The following is a 22,381-nucleotide window of genomic DNA, read 5'->3' on the forward strand; positions in this document are numbered from 1 at the left end:
TTATATTTACACATTTTTATCACACTGGAGTAACATTCATTAAAATACATATGCCATCCAATGTTGGATGTTAGGGGGAAATGTTTCTATTCCATTTATGGTATTTCCTTCTTTTGTGCTTTCAGATCAAACCAAAAATCTTGGAGTCATCCATTCTTCTCTTTTTATTTCAACTCAGTTCAGAAATTTTGTCACCTCTACTTTTGTGATCTGTCTTGAATATAATCACTTTTTACCTCTCTAACTGTAGTTCCAGGTTTCTCAACTCAATACTATTACTATTTTGGACCAATAATTCTTTGATGTGAGAAGAACATCCTGTGCCTTGTAACATAATTAGCAGCATCCCTGGCCTCTAACCACTAGGTGCCAGTAGCACTATCTCAGCTGTGATACTAGAAATGTTTCTAGAGATTACTAAAATGAGAATCACTGTTTCAGTCCTAAGCAGGGTTACCTTTCCCCTGGACAAAATAAAGCTCTTAACTGGTCTCATTGTTTCATTTGCCTTCCAACAACAGATCCTCTATATAACAGCTAAAATGAGTCTTTAAATTAACAAATCAGATCATGTCACTATTTTGCTTACAACCCTCCAGTGACCTCCTGTCAAACGTAGATTAAAGTCCAAAGTCCTTACTGTGGTCTGGATAGACCTCCTAGACCTGGCTCTGCTAGTCTTCAGACCACTTTTCCTGTCACTCTTTTCTTCACTCGTCATACTGGCTTCCTTTCTAAACCTTCACAGCTCGAATAGTATTTCTCCTTTGTCCTTGTCAGGACTGGCCTTTCCCCATATGGCTCAGCCCCTAACTTTGTACAAGTCTCCAAGTTTTACTGTCTCAGCGTTACCTTCTCTGATTTCTCCATGTACTATATAGCACCTCCATTCTTCCCCTGTGGTTTTCTATTTCCTCAGCCTATAGAGTTTTCTTCATAGCAGTTATCACTCTCACATTACAATATGTATTGGCTTGTCTGTTTCCTCCAATATAATTTAACATCATTAAAAATAAACTTTCTTTTGTTAACTGGTGTATTCCCACTAATAGAATAGTTTCTAGCATAGAGTAAGTGCTTAATAAATATTGATTACACAAGTTTACAAATATAGTCTCATAAAGTTCATGTACTATTGAATATATTTGCAAATTCAAATTTGTTGAAGTGTTCTTAGGTCTATGTATTGCATGGAGGAGGGTAAGTATTGTGGCTAACTTTAGAATTTTTAAAGGATACCATTTAAGAAGATTTCCAGGATAACTTTTAAACTATTATAAACATAGGTTATAATTTCTAAACTAACAAAGGAAATCATGAAATGTGACTATGAAAACTCATCAACACAAAATAAGCTTAAAAAGTGTGAAAAACATGAGTAAAAGTAATCCAATATAAAACACTAAATAAGATGGTAAGCTTTAATTTTAAATATTAATAGCTATATTAAAAGTAAATAAGTTGAATTCTTTAGTATAAGGCAGAGCTGGTCAGATTGGATTAAAAAATGTAAATAAATTGTTTACTGTAGACTCACCTAAAACAATGATACAGCAAGATAAAAACTAAAAAAATAAAATAAAATAAAGAATAAATATGAAAATAATAATCAAAAGAAAACACTGTGGTTATATGAAAAATATAATAAATATTTTAACTCTACATACAAAAGAGATGTACACTCAAAAAGCATTGCTAGCGAGAAATGGCAACCCTTTGTAATGATAATGTTTTAATATTTTTGAAGAAAAGTAAGTATTAAATATGTATGCACTTAATTATATAGCCTCAAATATACAGCAGTGGGCAAAAGTAGGTGTACAGTTGTCCATATCAAAAAATAACTAATAAATACTAATACATGAATAAACTGCATTTCATATACTCACAACCATAAACCTATTTGTGCCCACCTCTGCATAAACTGAGAACAGATAGAAATGCAAGATAGAAATTGAAAAGAATTACTATATAAGATTAAATAGCTCAAGTCTGTGTTGAAAATGAAACACAGGCTTTTCTTTTTTGTTCATTTTATAAGGATAAATTAGGTGTAAAGCCAGACAAGGACAGAATAAAAAGTGAAAATTATTAGGCTATCACTCGTAAGTATAAAAAAAAAGATTTGAAACAGAATATTATAATAAAAATTTAGTAATATATAGAAAATGTTTATTATACTTCTAGACCAAGGTGATTTTCTCATAAATATAATCTTTAATCTGTTAATGTAATTTATATTGTAATAGATTAAAGGAGAAAAGTTACATCATCACCTCTAAAAATGCAAAAATAAAGTTAATAAAATTCAAAATCCATTTATGTTAAAAATTAATAAATTAGAAATAGAACTGTATAAAAGGATCTTTACATTATTTTTTTTAGATTTTTTTAATTTATTCATTTTTATTAGAGAGAGGGGAGAGAGAGAGAGAGGGAGAGAGAGAACAGGGGGAGGAGCAGGAAGCATCAGCTCCCATTTGTGCCTTGACCAGGCAAGCCCAGGGTTTTGAACCGGCGACCTCAGCATTCCAGGTCGATGCTTTATCCACTGCGCCACCACAGGTCAGGCCTAATGTAGGCACTTATTACTATAAACTTCCCTTTTAGAATTGCTTTTGCTGAATTCCATAAGTTTTGATATGTTGTGTTTTCACTTTCATTTGTCTCAAAATACACTTATATCCATTTTGATATTTTATTTGACCCATTGGTTCTTCAGGATTGTGTTAAATTCTACATATTTGTAAATTTTCCAATTTTCCACTGTTACTGATTTCTAGTTTCCATACCATTATTATTAAAAAAGATACTTGATATAACTTTAATCTTTTAAAATTTGTTTAGAGGCCCTGGCCGATGGCTCAGTGGATGGAGTCTTGGCCCGCATATGGATGTCCTGGGTTCAATTCCCAGTCAGGGCATACAGAAGTGACCATTTGTTTCTCCCTCCCTTCCTTTCTTCTCTCCTCTTTCCCTCCTGCAGCCAGTGGCTGACTTGGTTAAAGCAGGGCCCTGGGCATCGAAGCATAGTTCAGTCAGCCTGACATGTTAAAAATAGCTGAGTACTGGGGAATCAGCCCCAGATGAGGTTGCTGGGTGGATCACAGTGGGGCACATGCAAGAGTCAACCTCACTAGCTCCCCTCCTCTCACCTTAAAAAATAAAAAATTAAACTTATTAAGACTTATTTTGTATTCCAACATATGGTCTGTTTTGGAGAATGTTTCATGCATGCTTGAGAAAAGAATGTATATTCTGCTGCTGTTGCAGTGCATGTTCTTAATTGTGTCTGATAGCTCCATTTGATGTGTAGTGTTATTCAAGGCTGCTGTTTCCATACTGATTTTCTGTCTGGATGATAATCATAGTTGAAAATGGAGTATTAAATTTTTATACTATTATTATACTGCTCTCTGTTTCTACTTCAGTTTTGTTAATATTTGCTTTATACAGTATGGTGTTCTATTGTTGGGTGTATAGAGTTACTGTTGTTATTCCCCTTAATGAATTGACTGTTCTGTGTTTATGTAGTAATCTTCTCTTTTCTTGTGATAGATTTTGATTGAAAGTCTATTTTGTCTGATATTAGTATAGCCACCCTGCCTGCTCTTTCAATTATTATTTTATAGAATATGTATTTTATCCCTTTACTTGTAACATATTTGTATTCTTAAAGCTAAAGTGAGTGTCTATAGGCAACATTTTGTCATATTTTGTTATTTCTTTTCAAATTTATTTGTCTATTCTGTGTCTTTTTTGTGGACTTACTATTGCTATATTGTTCATTCTTTTCTGACTGGTTTTTTTTTTTTTTCTGAAGCTAGAAATGGGGAGAGACAGTCAGACAGACTCCCGCATGCGCCCGACCGGGATCCACCCGGCACGCCCACCAGGGGCGACGCTCTGCCCACCAGGGGGCGATGCTCTGCCGCGACCAGAGCCACTCTAGCGCCTGGGGCAGAGGCCAAGGAGCCATCCCCAGCGCCCGGGCCATCTTTGCTCCAATGGAGCCTCGCTGCGGGAGGGGAAGAGAGAGACAGAGAGGAAGGAGAGGGGGAGGGTGGAGAAGTAGATGGGCGTTTCTCCTGTGTGCCCTGGCCAGGAATCGAACCCAGGACCTCTGCACGCCAGGCCGACGCTCTACCACTGAGCCAACCCGCCAGGGCCTCTGTTTTGTAGTTTGTTATTCTGTTCTTCCTCTCTTGCTGTCTTCTCTTGTGCTTTGTTAATATTTTTGCTGTATTATTCTCAGATTTCTTTCTCTTTCTCTTTTATGTATCTACTAGAAGTTTTTCTTTTGTGGTTACTGCGAGGCTTACATTAATTGTCTTATAGTTAAAACAGTCTGCTTTAAGCTGATAACTTAAATCACATACAAAAAATACATTTTTACTTCTTCCTGCTCCACTACATTTTATGCTATTGATATTACACTTTACATATTTCCTATTATGAATTTATTAACAAATTATTGTAGCTATAATTATTTTTAATACTCTCATTTTCTAACTTTTATAGCTAATTAAAAATGATTTATGCACACAGTATTAGAGCATCTGAATGTGACCTGTTTCCATTTCCATAATGCTAGGAGTAAAATTGCTAAGTAATATGCCAATTTTATGTTTAACATTTTTTTTTTGTATTTTTCTGAAGCTGGAAATGGGGAGAGACAGTCAGACAGACTCCCGCATGCGCCCGACCGGGATCCACTGGGCACGCCCACCAGAGGCGATGCTCTGCCCACCAGGGGGCAATGCTCTGCCCCTCCAGGGCGTCGCTCTGTCGCGACCAGAGCCACTCTAAGCACCTGGGGCAGAGGCCAAGGAGCCATCCCCAGCGCCCGGGCCATCTTTTGCTCCAATGGAGCCTCGACTGAGGGAGGGGAAGAGAGAGACAGAGAGGAAGGAGAGGGGGAGGGGTGGAGAAGCAGATGGGCGCTTCTCCTGTGTGCCCTGGCTGGGAATCGAACCGGGACTTCTGCACACGAGGCCGACACTCTACCACTGAGCCAATCGTCCAGGGCCTGTTTAACTTTTTAAGAAACTGCTAAACTGTTTCCTAAAGTAGCTGCATTGTTATACATTTTTGCTAACAGCATATGAGAGTTCTTATTTCTTCATATTCTCACTAACACTAATTTATTGCTGTGTTTAAGCTTATAGCCATTTTAGTAAATATAAAGTTGTATCTCACTGTGGTTTTGATTTGCAGTTCTTTAATGACAAATGATGTTGGGTATCTTCTCTGTGCTTATTGAGCATTTGTATTTTTCCTTTAGAGAAGTATTTATTCAGAAATTGACCATTATAAACATTGGTTACCTTTTCATTGTTGAGTTGTAAAAGTGCTTTATTTTTCTCAATACAAAAATTCTTTAAAATATGATTTGCAAATATTTTTTCTTTTACTTTTCTTAAAGTGTCTTGTGTGCTTTTAATTTTATTGAAGTCCAATTTGTCTGTTTTAGTCTTTGGTTCCTTGTATTTTAGGTGTCATGTTTAAGAAATGATTGCCTAATCTTAGTGTATAAAGATTTACACCTATGATTTCTTTAAAAGTTTTTATGATTTTAGTTTATAATTTAGATCTTTGATACATTTTTGAGTTAATTTTTATATGGTTAGAGGTGTGGTCCTACTTCGTCTTTGCATTTAATTATTCAGTTATCCCTGGACCAGTTGTTGAAAAGACTATATTTTCATCATTGGATAATCTTAGCACAATTGTTGAAAATAAGTTGGCCATATATGTATGGGTTCACTTATGAATTCTCAAGCTATTTCATTAAACTATATATCTATCCTTATGCTAGTACCATATTCTTGATTACTTTGGGTTTACAGTAAGTTTTGAAATTGTAAAGTATTTTTTTAATTGAGATTGTTTTGTCCAGGTGCCTGGAATTTGCATATGAATTTTAGGATCAGCTTGTTGATTTCTGCAAAGGAATGTTGGAATTTGTAGGGGTTGTGTTGAATTTGTACATCAATTAATAAACTCAATATTGTAGGTCAATATTGTTGCGATCTTAACAATATTAAGTCTTCCAATCCATGAACATGGGATGTTTTTCCATTTATTTAGGTCCTCTTTTATTTGCTTTAACAATGTTTTATAATTTCCATTGTAGAATCTTACACTTCTTTGGTTTAATTTATTGCTAAGACTTTTATTCTTTTTGATACTACTATAAGTGGAATTTATTTCATTTTCAGAATGTTCATTGAAAGTATATAAAAATGCAATTTAATTTTGTATATTCATCTTATATTTTCAAATCTTGCTTTTGTACTTATTAGCTATAATAGAGGTTTTTTGTTTTGTTTTTTGGTGTGTTTTTTTCTGCTGTATGTTTGCATTTTTTAGGATTTCTATACAAAGCATGTCATTTGTTGATAGAGATTGTTGTAATTCTTCCTTTATATATAGATGGCTTTTATTTCTTATTCTTGCCTAATTGTTCAGGCTAGACCTTCCAGTAAAATGTTGTATAAAAATTATAATAAGTTTTGGGACACTTATAATTTATACAAGTGTGTGTGTGTGTGTGTGTGTGTGTGTGTGTGAATATGCTGTAAAATATATTTTATTGTAAATAAGCTTGAAAACCATTATCCCACTAAAACTTTGGCATCTGTGTGTTAGGAGACATGTGTAAGTATATATCAGAAATACTTATAATAGCCAAAATAAAGTAAAGCAAAACAAAGTAAAAATAATCCAATATCTAACAAACAACCAAGAACAAGTAAGTCAGTTGTGGTACATACATATAAAAGAATACCAGCCAAAGTGAAAATGAATAAACACAACCACATGGGTGAGTGTCATAATAAAAAGGATTAAATAAAAAAGCAACTTGTAGAGAAGTACATATGATATCATGTTATTTATATAAAACAAAAAATACACTGATTAGGATTATGCATGGGAAAAATTAAAAATAAACACCAGAGAATGAAAAACACAAAATTGAAAATGGTGGTTGCTTTTGAAAAGATTCTGGATATAGATAAGTGTGAATTGGGAAGGGCACACAGGAGGCTTCAAAGGTACTAGTAATGCTTCTTAAGGTGAGTACTTTATATGCTGCAGTTCATTTTATTGTTACTGCTATTTTAAATTTCCCCTTATGTTATTTCGTATATGTTGTAAGCAATAAGTAATAAAAGCAAAACAAAAGTTAAGATATAAGGTCAAGCAATCTCCCTACTTCTTTCCTAATTTGGTTGTCTCCTCCAAGGATACGCCGAGCATATATCAACAGGATGATTCTTGCACTGTGAGCACTTCTGGAGAGGTATTACAACAGTTAAGATTTACCCATCCTTCACATCAGTGCCATCATCTCATACAAATCACTACTTTCCACTTCTCCCTGAATCTACCATCTCCAAATCTTGTTGTTATAAAGTAAGAATGCATTTGTGGGTCAATTAGTGTTTGTTCCATTTGCTTCTTTAAAGAGCTGGTCCTCCCCATCTAATGACTGCTTCGCTGGGTTGTATGTGCATTAATTTAACAAAAGGCACCCTCCAATTTTCTAGCATATATACAGATTTTTCCTATTTTTGAAATATTTGTTTAATCATTTTAGGTTACTTAAATGCCTGGATTCAAGCCACCACCCCCATTTAGAAATCTTATTGCTATGTTTTTAATGAATAGGTATTTTAACCCTCCTATATAATACTATAGAGGTTATAGTTCTTGAACTGCCATCCTCTAAAAAAGCTACTGCCAACTCACCCTTCATTACAAGAATAAGTAATAACTGATCCAAACTTGGTGTCTCCAGTTGTTTCCATTTTGCCATTTATGAGTTCTGGAGGAGATCCACATGATCTACCTACGGGAAAGAAGCAGAATTTGGGGACTGGGTGTAGAATATTTTGAACTTCTCTTAGCACATAAGGTAACAACCTGGCTGCAGTTTACTGGAGAACATTTTTAGTTCCAGATATTGCCACATTGGGGAATTTCACAAGACTACCTCAAAGTCAGCCAACTATTAAGCATTACTTTTAAAAAGTCTTCCCTTCCAGTTCTGTCTCATCCCTATCTGTGCCTCCCCCAAAGGTATAAATTGTATTTCTTACCAAATTCTTTACTCTGTGACTCAACCAGAATAAAGGTCTCAGAGTCTGAGCTTCTCTGTTCCTACCTACACTTTCCTTTTCTGAGTCATTCATTAGTTTCAGTAGTGAAAATGGCAGACCCTTAATGAACAGAGATGTTTTCCTCAGTCATGCCATATAATGAGTGCTTCTCATGAAATGAACTTATAATGAAGGTGTCAGAGACTCAAAGAAGTAGGAAGATATGACCTACAGGAATAACTCTCACATCTACTACTTAGGCAAACTTATTAAGACATAGGTGACTTAGTTCCAAAATTTGAACAAGTGCATCAGATCTTACGGATGTTTAATTGATATGGAGGGATTCTCAGTCCAGAGTAACTTACGCATACAGTTTGTAGGGATTGACCAGACCAAGTCCTTTAAGCAGGTGATAAGGAACTCTTTCTTGTGGTACCCGGGGCGGCATTTGTACTTCAAAGATGTTCCAATGGGAAATTCATCCTCATCAGTCAGTCTTGTAGGCATGGCAAATGGAAGCTGTTCTGGGGCTTTGCATTGACCTGAAGACCAGATCACAGTGACATCAAGGTTAGTGGAGGAGCTTGTACTCCACCCTGTCTTTTTATCCATTGTGCTTCATAGATGTGATCCAAGAAGAAAATGAACACTTTATTAAAGATTAAAGGATTGGTTGTCTTAGCGGCAACTTTGGAAATGCGCTTTTAAATCAGCATGTACCCATTTTAAAAGTCCTTGTTATTTTGAAGGTAATTAAGATATATCTATATCTATATATCTATATCATTTATGTCTATATCTACATCTATCTATATCTAATACATATCTATATCTACTTCGTGTGTGTGTGTGTGTGTGTATATATATATATATATAATCATATATAATCTATCTATTCTTTCACTGAAGGGAAAGTAATTCATAGCTTCACAATTTAGTCAATCAGGAAGTCCCTGTGCTTTGGCTTCATCTATCCCAGTGGTAGTCAACTTGGTCCTTACTGCCCACTAGTGGGCGTTCCAGCTTTCATGGTGGGCGGTAGCGAAGCAACCAAAGTATAAATAAAAAGATAGATTTAACTATAGTAAGTTGTTTTATAAAGATTTATTCTACCAAACTTAGAGAAAATTTGACATAAAGTACTTGGTAAGTAATTATTATTATATGCTTTAATTTGCTGTAACTCTGCTTTATAAATTTTATAAAGTTACTTCCCTACTTTATAAATCACCATGACTGTGGAACCAGTGGGCGGTTAGAAAATTTTACTACTAACAGAGATACAAAAGTGGGCGGTAGGTATAAAAAGGTTGACTACCCCTGATCTAGCCCATCCTCTTGTGTAATAAGAAGCACTTTAACGCAGTTCAGCATCCATCTTCACTCTCAGTAGACCAGCCCAACCTAATGAGAGTATAAGCTTCTGCTACTGAAGTAGCAGTCACAACTGTTAAAAAAATTTTGCCAAGTCAATGACTTCAGCAAAAGAAAATTCAACACGTGCTTTGTAGACATGGGCCAATAATTAAAGCTATTCTTTACTAAGGAATATATTTTATAATGCATATCTTGAAGTAAATATTATTTATTTATTTTTTCTGTATTTTTCTGAAGCTGGAAACGGGGAGAGACAGTCAGACAGACTCCCGCATGCGCCCGGCGGGATCCACCCGGCATGCCCACCAGGGGGCGACGCTCTGCCCACCAGTGGGTGATGCTCTGCCCCTCCCGGGCGTCGCTCTGTTGCGACCAGAGCCACTCTAGCGCCTGGGGCAGAGGCCGAGGAGCCATCCCCAGCGCCCGGGCCATCTTTGCTCCAGTGGAGCCTCGGCTGCGGGAAGGGAAGAGAGAGACAGAGAGGAAGAAGAGGGGGAGGGGTGGAGAAGCAGATGGGCGCTTCTCCTGTGTGCCCTGGCTGGGAATCGAACCTGGGACTTCTGCACGCCAGGCCAACGCTCTACCACTGAGCCAAACAGCCAGGGCCTTGAAGTAAATATTAGACTTAATTACTTCTCTTATAGGCCTAAAAGTTTCAAGTTAAAGTAATAAAAATACCATTTAGAGTGAAGCAATATGTAATCAAGAGGAAAATCTGTTGGAAAAACATCATTTTGCATTAGTTTAAAAAATATGTTCTCTTCTGTTCTGACTAACCTTCTATTTTTTTCCTTCATACTCAATTAATTCAAATAATATAAGGTAGATTAAGATTGATCAACCAATTGTTCAATTTTATTAGGCTTTAAATAATTAACTTTTGGATTTATGGATTTGTTCTTATCTTTATTATATTTTTACTGAAATCTCCTTGAGGTTATTTGCTGAACTTTAAAAAAAAATAAATTTCTTAAGATGGTAACTGAGATTTTTTATTTTTAGCTTTCCATAATTTTAAAGATAATCATCAGATTATTTTATTATAAACATAGATTTAGTTGTATTCCAAAAGTTTTGATATCATATTTTTAATTTTTTTTTAATTTTATTAAATTTATAGGGGTGTCATTGGTTAACAAAATTATCTTGGTTTGCAGTGTACAACTGCACATTTTCAGTTTAAAATATTTGCTAATAGTTATTCTAATTTCTTCATGGACCCATAGTTTATTTAACAATGTTTGGAATAATTTCTAAAGAGTAGAGAAAATTTTTGGCTGTAGATTTATTATCAAGTTTTAAAATTCATGAGTGCTTATTGCATGTCTCAGCATATGGTCAACTGATGTAACTGTACCATATATAGCTGTAAAAAACAGGTGTGTCTGTGGTATCGGGTATAGTGTTTTTGGTACATCAGTAAGGCCCAATCAACAATTAATCATATTTGCTCAATCTTCTAGGTTTTTACTGATTTGGGGCAGAAAGGCAGCCTGAGCTGTGGTGGTGCAGTGGGTAAAAGCATCGACCTGGAACGCTGAGGATGCCGGTTCGAAACCCCAGGCTTGCCTGGTCAAGGCACATATGGGAGTTGATGCTTCCTGCTCTTCCCTCTGTTCTTTCTATCTCTTTCCTCTCTCTGTGTCTCCTCTCTCTAAAATAATAAATAAACAAAATGTAAAAAAAAAAAAAGAAAGGCAGAATTTGCTTATTATACCAGATACCAAAGTAATTGTGTTAAAATATTCCATCTTATTGTACATTTGTCTTATTTTTTTCTAATCTGTCCATTTTAATTTTATTTTTATTATATTTTGTAATATATTACATCACAAAATTAATTTTGTTTCAAATTCTACTCTGTCTACTTTATTTATAAGACAAATAAAAAAGAGAAAATAAGATTGTAGATTTAATCCTCAATATATCAGTAATATTTTACATATAAACACACAATGATAATTTAAGGAGAAAGATTGCCATAATGCTTCATTTGTCAAATCAGCTTTCTTTTGGTTTGTTTTTGCATGATATGTTTTCCATACTTAGAGATTGATCCATTCTCTCTCTGAACATGTATATTGTTTCTTTGTCTGTACCACATAATTTTTGTTTTTTTAAAATTTTTCTATATTTTTTTAAAGATTATTATTTTATTTATTTATTTGAGAAAGGGGGGGGGAGACAAAGGAGGAGCAACTCATAGCAGTTGCTTCTGGTATGTGCCTTGACTGGGCAAGCCCAGGGTTTTGAACCAGTGACCTCAGCACTCCATGTTGATGCTTTATCCACTGAGTCACTACAGATTAGGCAATTTTTATTAATTTTTGAAGAGAGAGGAAAAGAGACTGAGAGAAATATTGACTTGTTGTTTCACTTATTCATATAAGCAATGGTTGATTCTTATATGTGCTCTAACTGGGGATTGAACCCACAACCTTGGCATGTCAAAACAATGCTCCAGCCAACTGAGGTACCCAGTCAGGGCTGTATAGTTTTTATTTTTAATCATTACAGTAGAGGTTCCCCAAGTCACTCAGCTCACAACACTATTAGGATCTCAGTAATTTTTTCATGTTATTCTTAGCCAAAAAATAAACATCAGTTCCATTTGTTAAATAATTAGGACCAAACAACTTAATAAGTCTTAGTTATACCACAATTGTATAATGGGATGTTATGTACTGCTCAAATTCTCAAACCCCGAGATCAGATTGTAAACTGTCACCTTGTTTTCCATTTCATATAATTTTCATTTGGTACTTTTTCTTTATCACAGCCACTGCTGAAAACCCAGCTTTGCAAAGATCTTACGTCATCAAGAGGGACCTACTGCAATCTCATGAATCCCAGAAGTACTCTGAGCAAGTAGTTTACACAGTATCTGAGAAATATCAAATATTGCTGTGGTTCCATTGAAAATTTAATGTATCCCACAGGTTCTCTGTGGGTTTATGGAAGCCCTCAAGGTACCTCAGCCCCCTGTTTAGGAAATGCAGCACTATGATTCTCCCTGTCTTTAAAGGGGAATTGTCTGTTTATATTTAATATAATTAATATATTGGGATTAGATATACCATTTTACTATTTGCTGTTTACTTGTCCTAGTTTTTATTCTTTTATATAAAGTTCTGTCTGTTTTTGGAATAAAACAAAATACAAATTTTTCTTACTATCAATAAACTTTATTAAATAATAAATTTCACCAATCCTATCTTCCGAATATGGTCCGAAATGGTTTGCTGAGCTGAATTAAGCCTTTCTGTGATCTCCGATGTTGTTAGAAAAGGATCTTGCTCCAACATGGTCTTAACAACATCGTCATCGATCAAAGATGGTCGTCCAGAACATGGCTTATCAGAAAGGTCGAAATCACCTGTTTCGAATTTTTCGAACCATCTTCTTTCTGCATGTCCTATCAGAAACTGTACCTTCACCAAACACTTTCAATAAATTTCTACATGCTTCTGTATCATTTCTTCCTTGTTGAAATTTGTAAAAATTACAGTGGCGTAAATGAACTTTATCAGTAGCCATGGGTACACTATCACTTCACACATAAGACTAACGTGAATCAACTTTGTTTTAGTTAATTTGCTACGTCAGTATGTATACATTAAGTGATAAAAATAGAGAGGCACACATGCGCCAAATAAACATGTGCTTACGTGTTGAAACGTGATAGAAACGAACAGAACTTTCTGGTAGACCTTATATTTTTCCTTTTTTGTCATCAATTGTACTTATTATTTTATTTTTATTAGATTATCAGTTATATATTCTTGTATTATTCCTTTAAAGAAAACATGCATCTTTACCATATTACAATGTATTTAACAATTATTTCCCCAATAAAGCAAGAATCATTGAAAATGCTAATTCCATTTACTTCCTGTCATATGCTCTATCATTAATCATGCATTTCAATTCTACACATATTTTAAACTCCCACTAGTCATATTCAGTATACACACTACAGGTTGTTTGTTGAGCTTTAACTATTTACCACTAAACTGGACCCTAATGGTAATGGACTCCCTCAGCAGGCCCAATTAACATTTTGAAATCTATGTAGAAATGTGTGATAGGCTGAATAATGAGCTCCCAAAGATATCCACACTCTAACCTGGAGCCTGTGAATGTTACATAATATGGTAATAGGGTGTTTCAAATATATAATTAAGAATCTTGAGATGGAAAATCTATCCTGGATTATCTGTGTGGGCCTTAAATATAATCATAAATGTCGTTAGAAGAGGAAGGCAAAGGATCGAAGGAGGCACACGCGCACAGAAGATTTGAAGATTCTTCATTGCTAGTTTTGAAGGTAGAAAAAGAGGCTGTGAGGCCAAAGGATGTAGGCAGACACCGGAAGACAGCAAGAGCCAGGACACCTATTCAGTCCTGGAGCTTCAGAAGGAGCACTGCCTCATACTCATTTTATATTTGACATCCTGAACTGAAAGAATAATTTTCTGTTTATTTAAGCCAGTAATTTTCAACCTTTTTCATCTGTTGGCACACATGAACTAATTACTAAAATTCTGTGACACACCAAAAAATATTTTTTGCCAATCTGACAAAAAAAAAGGCATAATTTTGATTTATTCACACTGGACAACTACTGTTGTACTGGCTGTTGTCATTATTTCTATTTGACAATCTAAGGGAAAAGTACCTTGGACGACATAGTCAGGTACATGTTTTAAAAATTCTTGCAGCACAGTGGTTGAAAATAGCTGCTTCAAGCTATTAAGTTTGTGGCAATTTGTTACAGCAATAAGAAACAAATACAGAAAGTAATGGCATATCGTGTTAAAAACTTCAAATTCATAGAAACCTGGCCTTGAACCCAGTGTCTTCTACTTACCAGCTTTGAAGTCTTTGACCTGATATTTAATCTTAGTAAGCCTCAGTTTCATCTTCAAAAAGCTGATAATATTTACCTGGTAGATTTGCTGATAGAGTCACAATACTTTTAGTAGCACCTTACATATAGCACGCTCTTGATAAATAGTAGTATAGTTATTATTTATAGAAAAGAAAAATACTAACAGGTAAATTCAAATATTCCACAAAGCGGGCATGCTCACTTCGCTTCAACAGTTTTGTTTCTGCTATGTGTGCAGAGCTAGGTTGGAATAAGCCTATGTTGTTGGGAAAGCACTGAAGGATCAGTGACCAGTGATCTCAGAAGCTCTCCTGAATGTGTCCCAGATTCAGCCTGGGATTAATCTCTACAACTCACTAATAAATTGCTTTTTCCTGCTGACTGACTTTATTAAGAAATAGGGGCTTTATTCTGTGTTCTCTACTAAGCAAAGGTTGGTAGTCCAAGAAACTCATATTTTTTACTTATTTTTCTCTAATATTAGACAGCCATATATATTTCTTCTTTTTCCAAGTAAGAGGCAGGAAGATAGAGAGACAGATACTCTGAAGTGCCCTGACCGGGATCCACCCAACAACCCCCACCTGGGGCTGATGCTCTGCCCGTCTGGGGCCAGGCTCACAACTGAGCTATTTTTAGCACCCGAAGTGGAGGCTCCATGGAGCCATGTACCTGAGGCTAATGCACTGGAACCAATCAAGCCATGGTTGTGGGAGGAAAAGAGAGAGAGATAGAGAGAAGGGAGAGGGAAAGAGGGAGAACAGGTGGTCATCTCTCATGTGTGCCCTGACCAGGAATCGAACCCAGGACTTTCACACACTGGTTTGATGCTCTACTGCTGAGCTAACTGGCCAGAGCCTAGACAACCTTATATTTATCATTTCACATTCTCTTTTTTGAACCAGCTGTGTTAAGCAACGGTGTCCTGGCTTGTGTGTCTTGCCTCATCTTGCGCCACTCTGCCCTCTGACTGAGCTATGGCCGTTTCCCCTTCCTTAAGTTTAAGACATATGTTCTTTCTCCTGCCTATGATGTAGTACATCTCTTCTGTGTGATGTACTTTTACCTTCACTCTAACTTCCACTCTTCTCCAGGTCTCTGCTAAATGCCACTGCTAGTTACTAAAGTCTTCCCTGACCCTCTTAGGGATTTCAAATCTAAACTACTTCCCTCTACCCCATAATAATTACAGATTGGACTCTTTTATTTTATATCACTTAGCACAAGTTGAGCTTTTTCAGATTTGTGTAATTTAAAAATATCTATTTCTCTCAAAATATATGACATGCATAAAGACAACACCCCATGATTTTTGTTATATCTACTCCAGGTAATTAGCACTTATTATCTATTTGTTGCAATGCACAAGTAAATGATGAATTGCCTACAAAACTTAAAAAAAAAAAAAAACAAGAATTTGCCCCACATCCTCAAAAGCTCTGATTTAGTGAGTCTTGGTTACAGCCCAGGAAACTGTATTGTTAAAAAATTTTCACAGATATAGTGGATAAATGCTGAGGTTGCAGGTTTAAAACCCTGGGCTTGCCAGGTCAAAGCATAGACAAGAAGCAATTAAAGAACAATTAAAGCAAAGTAACTATGGTCTCGCTTCCTGTATCTCTCTCTCTCCCTCTCTCCCTAAAATCAATAAATAAAAATCTTAAAAAAAAAACTTCACAGGTGATTTTTGGTAGATAATAGTACTTTGAGAACCACTGTGTTAAACAATAAAAATATACCACATAAGCCACAATTCCAGGGGTTTCAAATATCATGCATTCACCTTTTCTCTGGTTGCTATGTGAGATGAATGTAACTTTGATGTTTGTCTCATCCATGATGCTGGACAAGGGGAGAGATTCCAAATGGAGCTTCTGGTGCCAAAAGTTTTACTGAGAGTGACTGTCACTGCAAAGCTCATAAGGAGACAGGAAGAGATCTAAAGAAATGGAATAAAGTATTCTTGGAATGGCGATCTTTTTCTTTAATTACCTAAAATTCTTCCCTGAGTTGTCGGAATAGTACATGCAATAATAAAAATGCAATTTAGATAATAGCCCTAATAAAAAGGTATATATGAACTTTCACAGAGAAAGCTTCATCTATCAATAGTTTTCTTGTCTTCCTTTATTACCAATCTCTCAAGTTATGACAAGTTCCTATGATAAACTCAAGAGCCCTCATAGTTTCTTTTAAAGTTTGTACAGCTGCCTGACCTGTGGTGGTGCAGTGGATAAAGTGTCGACCTGGAACGCTGAGGTCGCCAGTTTGAAACCTGCACTTGTCTGGTCAAGGCACATATGGGAATTGATGCTTCCTGCTCCTCCCCCCTTTCTCTCTCTCTCTCTCTCTCTCCTCTCTAAAATGAATAAATAAATACAAAAAGAATTTTAAAAAGAGTTACTTTAAAGTTTGTACAGCTTTATTAAGATACATTACATACAATAATTGAAAAGTATTTAAAGTGTATAATTTGATGACTTTTGACATACATATGCACCATGAAGCCATCACCACAATCGACAACAAACATTTTCATCACAGTCTCTAGTATCCCCATGTTCCTCTTAATTCATCAATCTCTTTGCCTCCTTCTCTAGCTAACTTTTTACCTTCTCCCTCTTACTACAAATTAATTTGACTTTCTAGAATTTCAAGTTAACTGAACCATTCAGCTTGTGTTCTTTTTTTCTTCTGGTCTAGCTTTCACACAGCCTAAACATTTTGAGATTCATTCAGGTTGTTTTATATAAAAAAAAAGTTTCTTTTTTTGCTGAGTTATCTTGAGTTGTACAAATATCTTAATTTACTTTATCCATTCAACTACTGAAGGACATTGAATTTCCAATTGTTGGCTATTACAACAAAGCCGCTAGAAAAATTCATGTTCAAGTCTTTGTATGGACATATGCTTTCATTTCTCTTGAGTAAATACCTCCAAGTAGAATGCTAGTCACATAATAATGTGCTTTTTAACATTTCCAGAGATGGTCAAATTGCTTTCCTAAGTGGATATACCATTTTATCAATGAGCAGTATGTGATATTCCTGTTACTTCATCTTATTCCAAATACTTTGTGGGGTAGATTTTAAACATTTCAGCTATTCTAGCAGCTGTAAATTGTCATTGTAGTTTTTGTCTTGGATAACATAGTCCACTCTCAAATACTCCTAATCCAAACCTTCCATTCAAGGCAGGTTCATTTATTCTGTGCTATAAGCACAGCTTTGTTAACACATGAGCTGTCAACTGGGACTACACTGCTCCCCATTCTATATATTGTACTCTTTATTGCAGGATCTGCAAATGTTTTGTTTAAGCAACCATATCAGTTAAAAAAAATCATGTACTGTCAAAATTTTTATATATTTAAATATTTAAATATATATCATATATAATAAACAGATTTTATGATATATTACATTTGGTATATTGCATAATATATGTAATGTAATATGGCATATCATATAATGTATTAATTTATAATATATAATATGGTATGTAATATGTATATTATACATTAAATAGCTTAATATGATGCATTATAATATACAGTATTATATGATATACATAAACTACTGATATATATATAAACTACAACTTCATAGTATATAATTATATAGCTTAATAAAACTATTATATATTTACAGTTATATAATGTAGTTATGTTATATAAAAACATAAATATAACCTGTTATATGTTATAAATTATAACAAAATTTATGTATATAAACATTTCATATAACATAAATATAACATAACTATGTTATATGATATATTATGATATGTATATTAAATTATTAAATTTAAGGTGAGGCAAAAGTAGGTTTACAGTTATAAGCACATGAAACAGTTTATTCGTATACTATTACTTATTAATTGTTGTATTCTTTTCCATACAAACTACTGTAAACTTTTGCCCAACTCTGTATATGTAAATATTTATATTTGATAGTTGTAAATTTATAAATTATGTGTATACTTATTTTGTATATTACATGTAAATAGAAATTTAAAAATAGAATACAAATTAAATAAACATTATAAATGGTTTGCAAATTATAATTTAATATGATCATTAATTAATACCTAAGGGGACAAAAAAAGTTACAGTAAATTTCTCTGTTAATAATGGTGGATATAAAGCTATATATCAACTAGTTTCTTGATACTTTCTACATACTTGTTTTTGTCAACTTTCAATCAGTTATGATGAGATAGACAGTTTTTCTTCCCCTTATGTCTTAATGACAAAGAGTTTGTGTACGTGTCTGTGTGTCCATGTGTGTGTTTGTATGTCGGTGTGTGTGGAAGTGCTGGTCAGGTATGCCATTATTTTTGTTTGCTTGAATTGACTTTATCACAATTATTTCACTCTGTGTTTCTTTTTATTTATTTTTTCTTAAGTGAGAAACAGGGAGGCAGAGAGACAAACTCCCGTATGTACCCTGACCAGGACACATCGGACAAACCCTCTATGGGGCAATGCTCTGCCCACCTGGGGCTGTTGCTCTGTTACTCAGTAACTGAGCTATTAAACACCTGAGGCAAGGCCATAGAGCCATCCTCAGAACAAGGGCCAACTTGCTCCAACTAAACCATGGCTGTGGGAGGAGAAGAGAGAGATAAAGAGAGGGAAAGGAGAAGGGGAGGGGTGGAGAAGCAGATGGTTCCTTTTCCTGTTTGCCCTGACGGGGAAATTGAACCCAGGACATCCATATGCCAGGCCAACACTCTACCACCAGTCAACTGGTCAGAACCCCACTCTGTGTTTCTATACAAGATAATTCTGAAGTTACTTGTCCAGTTGTGAAGGTTACATCAGATAAAACTAGGTAATAGAAACCATGCAACTTCTCATCTGAGTATATGTAAATTGAAATACATCACACAACACAGAAAGCAAAGTAGAATGCCCTTTCTTTCTACTTTGTATTTTTATACAGCAGAGGACAAAAGTGAGAGCTGACCTGGGGACCAGAAGAGGGCGACAGAGACTGCTCTATATTAAACATTATTCTAGTAATGCTTCATTAGTGTGCTAATTTTTATATAAATCAAATGTCCCTGTGAATCATCCTGTACAACTGTTTTTTTGAATTCACTCCTTAAGAGTCACATAAGCCATGCTCCTTCCACTCAGCTTTCTCATCACTGGAGCTGAGATGTCTCCATTTCAGTCATCCTGTGCCCTTAGGTTGTATACACAGAGATTTCAAGTTACAAAACACTATCATATATGCTTTCTCATGTGATTTTTGTAATAGCCATCTAAGATAACAGGATGTCAATTATGTTCCTTTTATATTCATGGACACTGAAAGTTAGGGATGTTAATTGACTTGCTGAATCCAAGACCCCCATTTGGTAAATAGCAGATGATGGAAAAACAAGAACCCTGGTCTCCTAGTAATAGAGATTTCATAAACCTCCCCCTGCCCCCCCCACACACATGCACACCCTGGAGGCATCCACCTTGGAGGCATCGTTCTCTCATACTTCTTTCCAACTCCAAAGTGCTGTGACATTGTCAGCATTCCATCAGCATTTTCTTTACCTAAATTACTTTGTCAAGGAAATCACTAGTTAGTGTAGTTTAAGCTGTTCCGTATTAGAAGGTTATTGTGACAGCCTTAGTAAATTAGTTTTGCAGTTAACAGCGTCTGTGGTTGTTCTATAACAATAGCATAGGAGACACGGGCAAACTAAAACAACATTTCAGTAGGAAGGGAGCCAGATCCACGCAGGATCCACAACAATTTTTAAGCACCCACAACAGAATGTTTAACCTACTTGGGAAGCTTCTCTACTGAAAATAAAACTTTAGGTTTTATCACATTTCCTCACCTAATAGGTTACTTTCTGATGTCTAAAGAGATAATAAGTCAATACCATCTTTTATGAAAGCTTGGTTTTTTTTTTTCCTTACTCTCTTAGAGAAGAGGGTGCCACCCCATAATGAATATAAAGAATCTAGTGACAGTGAAGAGCAAACTCAGCTGCCAAAAAGAAGCTGGACAAAAATAGTCAAGATTGTCACTGCAGCTGAGATGTTGCCCATGAGAATAAGCAACTGAGAAGTCTTCTGGGAGAGCCCAAAATAAGAAGCTAGAGGTTCTCATTGAAGTTATTTACCTATTTGAAGTGAAAAGGAAGGAAAGGAGGTGTGGACTCAAAATTTCCATAATGGTTATAATAGGCTTTATTTTGTACTAAACACAGAACTAAAATAAGACTGTAGGTCAACATTTCTACAGCCCCTTCTACCTGAGGCTAGCTGCGCTGAGGGTTCTGGAGCTTCCTGAGCTCTTCTGACCTCAAGTGCGCTGCCTGGGCTATGTCTTAAAAGTAGGCTCTCAGTTAAGTTCCCTGTTCAAGATGGAGGTGGTGGTTTGATGTATGAGTGGGCTGAACATAACCTCCCAGGACTGCTTGTCCAAACACCCCCATGAACAAGGTGCAGAGATAACTGTTAGGGAACAGAAATTAAGCGACAGGCACTGTGTTAGACCCTTCGTATGCTTTGCCATTTAGGTAGCAACACCCTGAGGTAGGGTTATTAGTGTTTCCATTTCTCAGATGAGAAAACAGATGCAGGCAGGGGTGGTCATTTTCCTCACAGTTAAGAAGTTTCTAGGATTAGAACCCAGGCTGGTTGAATGTCCAGACATCGTTCTTGCACTAGGATAAGCGCCACGCCTGACACAGCCAGTCTTTGTTATTATATATAGAAAGGCAAAGAATTGCGTGCAGCACCACCGTAGTATCTGCTTTCTCCTCTGCGCGGGGGACGACGTAAGACCCTGCATAAGAGAACTCTACCTTTAACCAGGGGCAAGAAGGATCTGGGTGCACAGAGGGGATCCCAGAGCCCCCATGACCTCGCCCTCTCGCAAGCTTAACCCACTGTAAATGAAACCCCAGGATCTGCGCGTCCAGCCGCATCCTCGCCAACTGGGGCCGACCCCCACGCCCGCCCGCGTCTCACCCCAGGCTGCCGGCAGCGCGAGCAGCACCAGAACCGCCAGGAGGGCTCCTCGGGAGCAGACGAGAAAAGGCGCTGGTGGCCAGAGAGGCTCCTGGCTCCTCGGAGAAGAGGCTCCCATCTTCCCCAAGCACCTCTAGTAACCCGATGCAATCTGGAAGAAAATCCACGTCAGGAAAAGCGCAGCTCAGAGAACAGAGACCATAGTGAAGGCTGTGCGCCCAGGGTCTGGGGAGCGCAGCTGCGTTCAGGGACAAAAAACCCCTTTTAACCACAGCTTCCTCTAATTGGACGAGGTCTTCTCTACTCGCAATTTGTCCTGTTTCTAGCCAGTTTGGCTCCCAGAGATCACCTTAGGGTCCAGTGCACAGGAACAAAATCTAGTAAAGCTTCAGCTCCTTGCCTGTTAGGCGTGCCTGGATGGGCAGTTCCCAAGGCGGTGGAATCTCCTCGCTCCTTACACTCCCACTTGACTATTGCTGTTTGCAAGAATTTGCGTGGGTAGGTCAGCTCATGAAATGCCTGCTGTCTATGTTGAAGCGACAGTCGCAGACAACCTGTACAGTGTACAGGAAGATGAAGAACCGATTTCTTTATGTAAAATTGATATTCCAAGCCATTTTTTTTAAGAGAGTGACTTAGTCAGATTTGAATTGTTTTTAATATAATTCTGTCTGTAGTAAGGAGACTGGACTGGAAATAAGGCAGCAGTGGATGGAGAGACCAGCCAGGACACTGCCATCGTCCAGGTTAGATTTGATGGTGGCCTTGACTGAGAATTAAAGGAACAATTAGAAAAGGTTTTGGAGATGGAATGAACAAAATTTGCTTGTGCATTGGATAGTAATTACTTCCTTTCTTAAAGTTAGTAGTGAGAAAAATAAAATCAATGATTCATCCCAGTATTCTAAATAAACAATTTTAAATGAGATCAGAAAAGGTGAAGGGATTAGTGAAATTATATATACCTAACACGCAGATACAGATAACAAGACAGCAAATCCCAGAAGGAAAAAGGG

At 36.2% G+C, this 22,381-nt stretch overlaps 1 protein-coding gene across 1 annotated transcript in view; it reads right to left on the minus strand.

Moving 5' to 3' along the window:
* Positions 1-21,576, minus strand: part of CR1 (complement C3b/C4b receptor 1 (Knops blood group)) — a 98,831-nt gene extending 77,255 nt beyond the window's left edge. The window contains exons 1-3 of the mRNA XM_066361858.1: positions 21,366-21,576; positions 8,474-8,650; positions 7,756-7,855 (exon numbers count right to left, since the gene is read on the minus strand). Of these exons, the coding sequence (XP_066217955.1) occupies positions 7,756-7,855; positions 8,474-8,650; positions 21,366-21,483 (395 nt within the window). The 5' untranslated portion in view covers positions 21,484-21,576. The remainder of the gene's footprint in view (positions 1-7,755; positions 7,856-8,473; positions 8,651-21,365) is intronic.
* Between the last annotated feature and the right edge of the window lie 805 nt (positions 21,577-22,381).

Source organism: Saccopteryx leptura, chromosome 2 (genome assembly GCF_036850995.1).
Source record: "Saccopteryx leptura isolate mSacLep1 chromosome 2, mSacLep1_pri_phased_curated, whole genome shotgun sequence".
In the NCBI taxonomy this organism is placed as follows: Eukaryota; Metazoa; Chordata; class Mammalia; order Chiroptera; family Emballonuridae; genus Saccopteryx; species Saccopteryx leptura.